General features: G+C 43.0%; 1 protein-coding gene across 1 annotated transcript in view; it reads right to left on the reverse strand.

Moving 5' to 3' along the window:
* The window catches only part of HACD3 (3-hydroxyacyl-CoA dehydratase 3), a 38,884-nt gene extending 27,785 nt beyond the window's left edge, over positions 1-11,099 (reverse strand). Inside the window, exon 1 of the mRNA XM_045449402.1 lies at positions 10,797-11,099. Within this exon, the coding sequence (XP_045305358.1) occupies positions 10,797-10,883 (87 nt within the window). The 5' untranslated portion in view covers positions 10,884-11,099. The remainder of the gene's footprint in view (positions 1-10,796) is intronic.
* Positions 11,100-12,783: the final 1,684 nt, after the last annotated feature.

Genomic DNA, 12,783 nt, shown 5'->3' on the forward strand with positions numbered 1-12,783 from the left:
TAATCACACTTGCTTTTTCTACTACATGATTTTTCTGAATCATCTCACAATGAGTTGCAGACATCGTGACGCTTCACCCCTAAACATTTGAGCACGCTTCTTCTAAAAAGGACGATGTTCTCTTACATACTTACCACAATTTTCTCACACCGAAGAACAAAAATTCTGTATCATCTAACAACCAGTTTATATTCAAACAACTGTCTGAAAAAAAAAAAAAAACGTTTACTTGTTTCAGTTCTCTACTGTAACGCAAAACTTGGAGGCTTGAAGCGAAACTATGCAGGTTGACTGGAGTCAGATGGACGGCTCCCCGGGATGCTCGCTAGGCCTATATATAGTATATTGGGCTGAACATCCATTCACATGGCTCAGAGTTGATGTTGCTTGTCATCTGGGAGTTCAGCTAGGGCTGCTGACCAGAGTACCTGTGTGTGTGACCTCTCTCTGTGATCTGGGTTTCTTACAGTGGGGCTGCTGAGTTCTGGGAAGGAATGTCTCAATAGCAAGTGTTCTAAGAGAGAGAAAGCATAAGCTGGCAGTTCTCTTAAAAAAAGTTAGGTCTGGAACTGACTACAGCATCCTTCTGCAGCATTCTACTAGTTAAGCTGCCACAGAACCTGTCCAGATTCAAAGGAAGAGAAAATAGAGTCCACTTCTCAACTGAGCTCTTGATATGGGTGCCTTTAAACCACTACTACATGTATACTTTTTTTAAAAAAACCGATCCAGAATCCAATCAAGGATCATACATCCCATTGGACTGTTTAATGTCTATCTTAACCTAATACAGACTTCTACTTTTATTATGTTTAATCCATGCCAGTTGTCTTAGAAAATATATCATGTCCTGGATTTGTCTGTACATTCCTGCATATTAATCATTTTTGACAAGAATACTTCATAAGTGATATAGGCACTTCTTTTTTTTCTTTTTCTTTTTCTTTTTCTTTTTCTTTTTCTTTTTTTTTTTGATATGGATACTTCTTAAGGTATCATAAGAAGAGGCCAATACTGTCATATGGGTGATACTAAGTTTGATCATTTGATTAAGAGACAGGGACTGCCAGAACCCTCTACTGTAAAGGTACTTTTTCTTTTGCAATTAGTAAGTAATCTAACTGTCATCTCCTATTCTCTAACTCTTTCCTCCAGCTGTCACCCACTGTTAATCCTTGCCTGATTTGGAGGCTCCACAACGATTTTCTAATTCAATCATTCCTTCATTTTTTTTTTTTTAAGCTGGCATTCTTGTGTAAGGAAGAGCTTTTTTCCCCTTTCTCTCTCCCTTCCCTCTTTTATTTTAAATTGAAATTTTTATTGAGATCATTGTAAATCTACATGCAGTTATAAGAAATAACACTGAGAGATCCTTTGTACTCTTTGCCCAGCTTCTCCCAATGATATTTTACATAATTATACATTGTATACATATTGTACATAACATACGTAATTATACATATTGTATAATATCACAATCAGGATATCGATATTGATACAATCCACTCAACTTCTTCCTAGTTTCCCTGTTTAACTTGTATTCATTTGTGTGTATGTGTGTGAGTTCTATACAACTTTAGTACAAGTATAGGTTCTTCTATCCATCACAGTCAAGATACTGAACAGTTACAGATCCCTGGTGCTTAACCACGCCTACCTCCTGTCCCCTTCCCCCAGCCTCCCCCATAGCTCCACCTTCATTTCTTTTTGACTATCACTATGAACTGGTGGATCTTCTTTTTTTACTTCTCTCTACCAAAATCCACTACTATTCTTATTCCTTTTGATGTTCAAATTATCACAAATTTGGCCAGTGGAAATCTCTTCAAACTGGCTGCTATGTTATTCTGACTTGACTTTATAGCCTTTGAGGATGTTGTACTTTTCTCTAGCACAGACTTATAATAATCTGCCATTTCTTCAAGGAGCCTTAGTGCATTTAGTGGGAAATGGTAATTCAGGAAACAGGATCTGGCACATTGAGGTATACTCAATGCTCATTTTTAGTGTCTAGCTAGGAATTTTTAAAATCACATTGTCATATTTAAATTTCCAATTCAAATTTACTATTATAGAGCTTCTCATCTTCTGTCACTCAACATTTTTATCTTTTTACTTACAGTGAAAATCTTGGTTCCTAATAGCATTAACCTATTTACTTATTTGTGCGATCCTCAAAAAGTTTCTGAATTATATATCTATTTTTACCTACAATAAACCTACTGAGTAAAGTATAACATTTTTTTGCAGTTCTTTTTGTTCTCAGAATGTATTCTAAAGAACCAGAGTACTGTGTTCAATCGTTACTTGCATTAACTTACTCATCCGGATGGCTATGGTATCCACTTGAAATATAGTTAGGTCCTTTTGATTCTACTTTTGAATTTCAAGATTTGCCATTGTATTCTTTTTTATTGAGTTCTATTTTTGAATACGTAAAATACTCACATTGTCCAAAAGTCAAACTTTGTAGAAATGGATCTTCAGAAGTCCTGTCTTAAAGCTATCTCCCTCTACCACATTCCCGCTCACCACCTGTAGGTAACCATTTCAGTAGTTTCTGGTTAATCTTTCCTTTATACGTATGCATACACGTCTTCCAAAAAATAAGTAAATACACCCAGATATTCTTGTACCCCTTTCATTCTACATTAAAGGTAGCATATAATATACATTCTCACATACCTGCTTTTTTCACCTAACCCAATCCTCACCAGTTCATAGAGACCTCACTTGTTCTTTTTACAGCTGCATTATATTCAATTGGGTAAACATAACAGTACATATCCCCTTCAATCTCCCCTTTTGGAATCCAAATTCTACTTACACTTTAAAACGCGGGGCGCCTGGGAGGCTCAGTCGGTTAAGCGTTCGACTTCAGCTCAGGTCATGATCTCACAGTCGTGGGCTGGAGCCCCACATCTGGCTCTGTACTGACAGCTCACAGCCTGGAGCCTGCTTCTGATTCTGTGTCTCCCTTTCTCTCTGCCTCTCCCCTGCTTGTGCGCTCTCTAAAAACAACGCAGCTCAAGGCCCACATCTTTTAGAAAGAAAGCCTTCCTCTGATCTCTGAACTCCAAAATGCTGCACCACTGATTTCTCCGCCCATCCCTTCCCCCCTCCCAGAAAAAACTTCTTTAAAAGTTATCTATAATCATTACTTCTTCCTCACCATAAACTTACTCTTAAATCTACTCTGATCTGGCCTCCATCCCTGCCATTCCACTGAAACTGTTATTATCAAGATCAATAACCTCCATGCTGGCAAATCCAATAGACATGTTCAACCTGTGAGCATCACTGGACACAGCTGAATACACCCCACAGAAACAACCCTGTCCCCTGGCATCTAGAATATCACAGGACACTGGGTTTTATGCCTCACAGGCTACTCCTTCTCTATCTTTTGCTGTTCTTTCTCCTCTGCTCAACTTCTAAAATTTTTTTTTTCAACGTTTATTTATTTTGGGGACAGAGAGAGACAGAGCATGAACGGGGGAGGGGCAGAGAGAGAGGGAGACACAGAGTCGGAAACAGGCTCCAGGCTCTGAGCCATCAGCCCAGAGCCTGACGCGGGGCTCGAACTCCCGGACCGCGAGATCGTGACCTGGCTGAAGTCGGACGCTTAACCGACTGCGCCACCCAGGCGCCCCTCTGCTCAACTTCTAAATGGCTGAGTAGCTCAGGACTCAACCCTGGGCTGCTTCCTATCTCCATCAGTTTTTTTGTTTTTAATTTTTTTTACCGTTTATTTTTTTTTTAATTTTTTTTTCAACGTTTATTTATTTTGGGACAGAGAGAGACAGAGCATGAACGGGCGAGGGGCAGAGAGAGAGGGAGACACAGAATAGGAAACAGGCTCCAGGCTCTGAGCCATCAGCCCAGAGCCCGACGTGGGGCTCGAACTCACGGACCGCGAGATCGTGACCTGGCTGAAGTCGGACGCTTAACCGACTGCGCCACCCAGGCGCCCCCGTTTATTTATTTTTGAGAGAAAGAGAGACAGAGTATGAGCAAGGGAGGGGCAGAGAGAGAGGGAGGCACAGAATCCGGAGCAGGCTCCAGGCTCCGAGCTGCCAGCACAGAGCCCAACATGGGGCTCAAACTCACGAACTGCGAGATCATGACCTGAACCAAAGTCAGACACTTAACTGACTGAGCCACCCAGCTGACCCTCTACCAGTTTTTAATGTCTATCAGTTTTCTGTCATAAACTGGCACCGGGCCAAATTACACCCACAATATTTTATATGGCCTGCAGAAATTATTTTTGTTTTATTTATGTATTAATTTTTCATCTGAATTCACCACCAAGTACTTCCCACCCAGGGATTCTGCAGGAGCTGTTCCCTCTCTCTGTGACATTCAGTCCTCATCATTTTGCATGGCTTCTTCACATTTAGGTCTCTGCTCACATGACACTTCCTCAGACAGCTTCCCTGACAACCCAGTCTGAGGCAGTTCACATGATTCTTTCTCCTATTTGTCTTGTTTGACTTTCTCCGTAACATTCACTATTAGCTCAAATTATTCGATGAGCTTGTTTACTTCTGTTATCACTCTTCCACCACCACCAGTGTCAGCACATAAACTTCATGAGAGGAGGGACCTCCGTCTGCCTTGGTTCATGCCCAAGTCCCAGAATCTGAGTCTAGAAGACTCCCAAGCACACAGTAGCCATTTACATACATTTGTTCAATAACTTCAGTGTAAAACTATGACTTTTTTTCATTTAAAAAAACCTGGATTTCCAGCTTCTCTTTCACAAATTAGAGAATTAGATGCCAACCTCAGATCTGCATTCTTGCACAACAGTAGCTCCCTCTGTAAGATAGATGAACCCTATTCTCTCCAACTGACCACACTCCCCACCCAGCTCACTTCACATTTACTGGCACTCACTATATGCCAGATATCGTTTAAAAAATTTTTTTAAGTTTATTATTTATTTTGAGAGAGAGAAAGAACACACACGAGCAGGGCAGAGAGAAGGGGAGCGAGAGAGAATCTCAAGCAGGCTTCGTACTATCAGCGCGGAGCCGGACTCGGGGCTCAAACACACGAACCGTGAGGTCATGACCTGAGCCAAAACCAAGAGTCCGACACTTAACCAACTGAGCCAACCCAGGTGCCCCTGCCAGGTATCATTTAAAGTGTTTCACATTACTAGCTCACACGCAGAAACACACAAAGCCCTATAAAATAGGTACTATTACAACGATTTTACAAATGGGAAACTAAGGCTTACAGAAACTTTGTAACTTGCCCAGGATAACACGATCAGCAAGTGGCAAAACCGAGATTCAAATCAAGGCAAAAAGAGACACCCAGGCTCCTAATCGCTATGCGGTATTTTGGGCATTTGAGTTGGTAACCTTTGATCTACAGTCTCTACCTGGGTGAGCTCATCCTGTCTCAGGAATTTAAACACTACAACTTATTAACTGACAACTCCAAACTCTGCTATATTTCAGCAATTCTGAAGTGCACATTTTTTTTCACATTTAAAATCTCTAAAATCAGGATATATACTACCATAGATAGTAGCACCTTACAAGTGCTCTGGTAAAGTGGCAGCCATGACGTGGTTGTCACTGGCTGAACATGTGAACTTGGCTATTGTTCCAGATGGCATGGCGACACGGGTGTAACTCAGTTTTTCAGTCAACAAACCACTTGCAGGCCATTTGAGGAAGGAGTAGGAGTCCTGATTCTATTCTGGAAATGTTCTGTTGACGTCTTCTGGTAACATCAAGAAGTGCCCGCATCAAAACTTATAAATAGGTCCTGATGACTTGAAAAAAAACAATGCTCATGTAGAGCACTCTCTCAGAAATGCTGCATTTCTGGTCCTCTTAATGGCACAGAGGATGATACCATGTGGAAAAGCAGGGACAGTGACATCTCTGAGCTGAAGGTGATTCAGAAGAGTGAGTTCTAAAATATGAAGATGGTTTAGAAATAATTTCACTAATTTATTTAGCTTAAACTTACATGTACAGAAGAGTGAACTATATATGCAAAGATATTTAGGACTTTTAAAACTGTTTTTAAAAAAAGAAAATAAGCAGCCCTGACAGCTGAAACTGATCTGACATTCACAGCTAGATCTCAAAATTATTACAAGCTGTTCTAAAGCTCACAGCAAAGCCATTTTTGCTCTCCTACACAAATAGTCTCAAATAAAACCAGCTGACCTCAGGTTTCTCTGAGACCATGATAAAATGACACAAAGTAAGGTCAACTCATAATTTTGTCTAAGAACAGGTCACTATGCCATCCACAAAATATCCAATCATAGAAATGTCCCCATTTTCGACAGCATCCAATCTAAAATGAATCCCTACTTCCTTAGACCCTTTCCCAAACATCCAACCAAAGCCCAAATCCTATTATCACTTATTTCTAACACCCCTTACTGAGATACCCCAAGATTCCCCAATACGTGTTCTCCCTCATTGAAACAAGCAATAAAGCCACTTGTTAAAACAAGATGTTTCTGGTGGTCTTTGACAGAGGGGGAGTTGTATAAAAATGTCCCATTGCTGAACAATCTCACCAACAACCGATAATGTTAGACTTTTCATCTCTCCCAATCTAAGAAATATCGGTTTACTAACAAACACTATCCCTTCAATTTACATGTCCCTGATTATAACTAAGATCAAGCATCTTCTCAGGTATACGGGCCATTCTTGTTTCCTTTTACTCTGAACTGCTTATATTTTCTGCCCCCTTTTTAATGGGTAATATGTCTTTTCCTAATTGATCTGTAGTGGTTCTTTATATATTTCCGTCGTTAATCGTTTGTCGGTGATATGTGCTGTAGATATCTTCTTCAGGTTTGTCTTAAATTTGTTAATCTTTAGGGTTTATGCTTTGTGTGTCTTATTTAACACATTCTTCTCTGGTCCAATACCGTAAAGACAGTCTCCTATATTTTCTTTTAGTAGTTTTGCTTTGCATTCAGGTCATTAACCCACCTGGAATTAACTTTTGTGTATGACATAAGGCAAGATCTTATTTTATCTTTTTGCTATCTGTGTTTTGTTGTTGTTGTTGCCATTGCTGTTGTTGTTTGGGGGTTTCTTATTTTTTTATTTTGGAGAGAGACAGTGTGTGCAAACAGGGGAGAGGGGCAGAGGGAGAGAGGGAATCTTAAGCAGGCTCCTGACCTGAGCCAAAATCAAGAGTCAGATGCTGAATAGACTGAGCCACCCAGGGGCCCCTCATTTTGTTATCTGGATTACCAACCATCCCCAAATAATTTCCCGAATTGTTCATCCTTTCCCCTATTAATACGCAAAGCCACCTCTGTCGTACAATACATGTGATACCATATACGGATAACTCTGCTAATAGACTCTACCTTGTTCTACTGCTCTTTGGTTTCTCTCATCTAAGGTTTAACATCACAATATAATCCCTTTCATTTGAATAGCAAACTAGAATTTACAAAGCACTTTCAAATCCATGATCCAATTCAAACTTCAAAAAAATCCTATGAATGAGGGGTAGTCAAAATTTGTGTGAAGAACCTGAGACACATAAGGGTTAAGTGAATTATCCATGGCCCCTAGACGGTAAGTAGAAGAGCAAGAACCCACCCTCATGTCTTCAGTTACCACTCTTTCTACCAGACTGTCTATCAAGTAAGGACAACAACAGTATCTGCCAAACAGCTCCCGAACAGAGGTATGCACTTTGTTCCCACATAACTTTAAAACAAACAAAAACCTTGATAAATGAACAAATGCTCTAACAACTACAGTTGCCGTGGCTGGCACAAACCTGTATGTTATGCTTATCTTGAAAGTAAACTCTGTTGTGAAAAGGACTCTGCCCTAGCCCCCTGGACTCCAGCTGGCATCTTTGCTACTGCTTACCTCAAACTCAGACAATGCTGCAGTTGAAGCCTTTACTGTATACTATTCCTCCTCACATCAGTAGTGGTTTCTCCACAGCCACTAACCCTGTACCTTCAAAGACAGAATGGAGACGTGAAAACTGGACAGTTCTTTGTGTCTCAGAGAGGGAGGGGAGGGGAGCTGCTGCCCCCAAATTGGAATTCAACACTAAAACTCACTAACATAGAAGCTGTGAAACATGCCAGAAAGCAGGGAGCAACAGAGAGCTGTCCAAAAACCCAGCACCTAGCTTAATGAGATAAGAGTAGTAGGCACGCTGCAAATGGTTTTCACTGAATAAGTGCATTGCTTCATTCGGACCCTGAATCACAGGTCCACAGCCCTGCACTGGGCAGTTAAGTGAGAAATTAAAAAGAAAGAGCAGCCCCTGACATTCAGAGGGTGGCCTGTCACAGCTTGGCCACATTATTCTCCTATTAGGCATAATGGCACAGAATACCAACCTCGGACAAGGTTATTATGAAACGTTAATGAAATGAGACAAAGGTCATTTCACAATTTTGGGTAAGCACAGACAAAAACATGGCCACTACGCTACCCACAAAATACCAGACACCCTTTCTCTCTTGGCCAAAATGAGTGACTGCTACTTCTCTACCAATTACTTTTATTCTTTTGCTAGTCTCTCTGTCCAACAGATAAGATGTATTCAGATAACCAACCACAGAATTGTCCCTGTTTTCTGACAGCATCCAAATCCTACAATCAGTTCCAACCCCCTTAATGAGACACCATTGTCCCCCATGGGCTATGCTCTCCTTGCTGGAATGAATAATAAACCCAACCTGTTCAACTAGAGGTGTTTCTCTGGCAGTCTTTGGCTGTCATGCATTGACACGGTACAAGTCAGAAAACCCAAAAGTTTATGCCTTTCTCTTTCTGGAAAGTTCTTCCAATCTCAGTTTGAAAAGAACACTTCATCTCATTTCTGAAGGTCATGTCTAACTAAACAAAAGAGAGGTAACAAATTCCTTTAACACCAGGTTAAAGGAGACCTGGTTCATAGTCAACTCTAATTCTACCAATAAACATACCCATACACAAAACTTTTTGTTTGTATAAGATAATATGCTTCTTCTAGACAGTATGCCCTTGGAAAGCTGAGACTATCTGACTCATCTTTATAAATCTCTAGTACCCCACACAAGGTAGAGGATTTCTTTTACGAACGGTACTAACATGTTGCTTTTGGAGGAAAAATGTATTTTTCCCAAACATAAAAGGATTCTCTATCCAAAAGAAACTTCCATTTTCTTCCTCCACCTTTACATTTCCTTATCTATAACACATTTCAAATGAAACTTTTCGTGTTTCTCAACATACCAAGTGTGATGAACATGTGTTCATACTTCTTAACTAAGAGGTTGAGATCTCTTAAGACAAACATAAGTATGATGCATTCTTTCATTTGTCCAACTAATTTCCATTTCTTTCCACCACCACCCCCCTATGCCCTTAAAACACCTTTAGTGTTTGCAGCTTCAAAAGTATCCCAGAATAGTACATCCTTATTACATGATAACATCTAGAGAGGACAGGGCCTGAGTTTAACTGGTCTACATAATGCTTGACTAAATACTTTTTAACAAGAGACTGTCATAACTAACACACATTCCACACTTATTGAGTGAGAACCCTCTCCAAATGGGGACTTTGATTCCCATCAACAAAGATTTTGTTTGTTTCCTTCTTTATTACAACACCCTGAAGAGCACAGAACATTTACTCATCTTCTGATGCAAAAATATAATTCAGTCTGGTTTAATACATTAAATGACACACCATGCAATGTCACATCCTATTTAAAGGCATTCTGGCCAGTATTGTCTTTATCTTTCAACAGGAAAACAGGTTTAAATTCCAGAAACAGATGCAACTCAACAAATTCAAATCTACACTGAAAGAGCACCTACACGCACTTCACAAGACAATATGCCAGGCAGGCAGAGGGACAGAAGCACAAACGCCTGACTCAGAGGCAGGGAGCTGAGTGGAGTGAAGGAGGTTACAAATTGCCACAGATATCAGGGAGAAGTAGGGAGTAAGGATGACTGGGGAAAGAACATTCCAGACCGAAAACTCCAGTTTCTCAAAGACTGGAATCCTGGATGCTCTGGACAGAGGCAGGGGCTACACAGGTCCTGGGATCTCCACCATTTAGGGGGCAACAGCTTGTTCATGGAGGAGGCTAAGAAAATCAAACATAAATGTTCGATGTAACTTAATTTTTAAGTTCTCTATGCAACTCCTCAAACCTGAGCTCATAGCCTTCAGAATAGGGGCGGAAATCACTTTCTCAGGGTCCCCCGGATTTTAAAATTAAAATTAACAAGAATGATTTCCATCACTGAACGGTTGGAAGGTGGGTGTGGCCCCCCTGGGGCAGCGGCGGGCCTTGTGAACGTCGGACAGGCCCAGCTGGACCTCTCAGGCGAACGCCAGGCGTCCTAGCAAGCCACGGTCACTCTGAACCCCTGGCCCAACGAGCTCATCCCACGTCTCCAAGGGCCTTGGCGAACTCGAACCCCGGCGGCCAGGCCTCCAGGGCCGGGCTCGGGCTCCATCAGGCCTCAAACTGCGAACAAAGAGAAGGCCCGGGCAGCCTCTGAGACCCGCGCAGGACTCACGCAGCACCCGAAGGTACCTGCAGCCTTCAGGGGGTCGCGCCCCAGGCCCGTGGTGTGCGGGTGCGCCTCGACCAGGGCCAGTCCCTGCCCGGGCCTGGACGCCGAAAGTGCACCGCATCGCCGAACCCGTTGGTGCACTGCAGGCTCTCCAGCGCGCACTGGGACAAAGAGAGTGGCGGGGATCGGCGGGTCCCGGGAGCTGCGACCCCGCGTTCGTCCCGCCGCCTGCAGCGGCCTTTACCTGTACGTCACTCAGCTCCACGCGCAGATACAGCTCGCGGTGTCGCTGAGCCCAGTAGACGTGAGGCGTCAGCACCTGATTCTCCATGGCCACACCGCACGGGGCGCGGGGACACGGATCGCTGCGCCTCGCTGCCTCGGATAGTGAGAGACTGGTGCCGGTCGAACGCAGGCCACAAACCCCTGCGCTCTTGAGCGCCGGCAGCCGCCAACCTCGAGACACCCCACGCTCGCAGGCTGCGCCTGCGCAATGACGGGGGAGGGGGGCGGTGGCGCGAGCTCTAGACCTTGGCGCGAGCAGGGCGGGGGCGGCATGGGGCGCCGAAGTGGGAAGGGGCGGGCCCAGCACGAGTGACGCCAGAGCTTGATACAGCGGTTTGGAGAGTTGGGAGTCAGCAGGTGCATGCAAGGCCCTTTCCCCTCTTCTCCGGGGCGATGCTTTAAGATAGGCTTAAAAATGAAAAGTCCTGGAGACTCATAAAGAACTGATCAGCGTGAGAAAGGGATTGGGACTGATGTATCTGGAAGATCACCCCGTTCTATCACCTATTTATTTCAACGTTTACTGAGAGCCTACTAATTGGCTGGGCTTCGAAGCTAAACACTGGAGCTAAAGCAGTAAGACACAGTCCCTGCTGTCCCGAAATCCTGTAATTACAGACACAATAAGAATGATGATATTATAGGGGAAGGAGTATGGGAAGAGGGTGGAAGGGTGTTCTAAGAGGGAAGAGTAAATGTAAAGGCCCGAAATTTTCAGCGCAGTCTCATAGAACTTTATGCGGTGATGGAAATGTTCCATTCTGCGCTGTTCAATTTTGGTAGCCACCAGCCACATGAGACTTTGAGTACTTGAAATGTGGCTTGTGAGACTGAGAAATTGAATTTTCTATTTTATTTACTTCTAATTAATTTATTTTTAAATATGTATTCAGTTTTGAGAGACACAGTGTGAATGGGGGAGGGGCAGAGAGAGAGGGAGATACAGAATCCGAAGCAGGCTCCAGGCTCTGAGTTGTCAGCGCAGCGCCCACAGACCAGGAGATGATGCCCTGAGCTGAAGTCGGAAGCTTAACTGACTGAGCCACTCGCGCCCCAACGTCTAATTAATTTAAACAGCGACGTAATAGTGGCTATCCTATTGGCCAGAGCAGGAGACTTTTCTCTCTTAAAGTAAGGGACCCAGACTAGATACAACACTAATTTATGTCTAATTTAAGCTATCTTGTCTGTATCCACTTTCATCCCTAAGTCTGCTGCAGTGAAGAGTTTAATAGGAAGCAACATTACTATGAAAACCAGAAGTCTGGGACAAAAATGAGACTTATAATTCAGTTCTGTTGGCACCTATTTATTTAGCAAAGTGCTGAGCACAGGGATCCAGAGATGAAGAGCTATGAGACGGGCTCGGGGCACCTGGGTGGCTCAGTCGGTTGAGCGTCCCAGCTGGGCTCCCGGCATGATCTCACAGTTCCTGAGTTCCAGCCCCTTGTCAGGCTCTGTGCTGACAGCTCAGAGCCTGGAGCCTGCTTCCGATTCTGTGTCTCCCTCTCTGCCCCTTCACTCCTCATGCTCTGTCTCTCTCTGTCTCTCAAAAATGAATAAACGTTAAAAAAATTTAAAAAAAAAAAGAAATGAGACAGGCTCTTGGGAAACACTTAATTCAGGGGTGGATCATATAAAATACAGAGGGCTTTACATACGGTGAATGTGCTGAACTTACAAAGGCAGGAAGGTGGGAAATGAGGGTTTTGGAAACCCAATGGGTGGACATTTGAGAGTGAATCCTTAAAAGCTGGACAGTGAAATGTGAGAAGGAAATTTGATAGAGAAAGAAGCAGAGGTAGGACAGTGGAAGCATAGAGCCAGAGTCCAAAGGTGAGGAGCTATGGAAGGTTCTGTGTAGTGGGGGTTAAGGACATGGAGAATAGAGGTCACCCTGGATCTGGAAAGGCAGATGGGAAATGAAATAGGAAAGTCTTTGCTTC

Source organism: Leopardus geoffroyi, chromosome B3 (assembly GCF_018350155.1).
Source record: "Leopardus geoffroyi isolate Oge1 chromosome B3, O.geoffroyi_Oge1_pat1.0, whole genome shotgun sequence".
NCBI classification, from domain to species: domain Eukaryota; kingdom Metazoa; phylum Chordata; class Mammalia; order Carnivora; family Felidae; genus Leopardus; species Leopardus geoffroyi.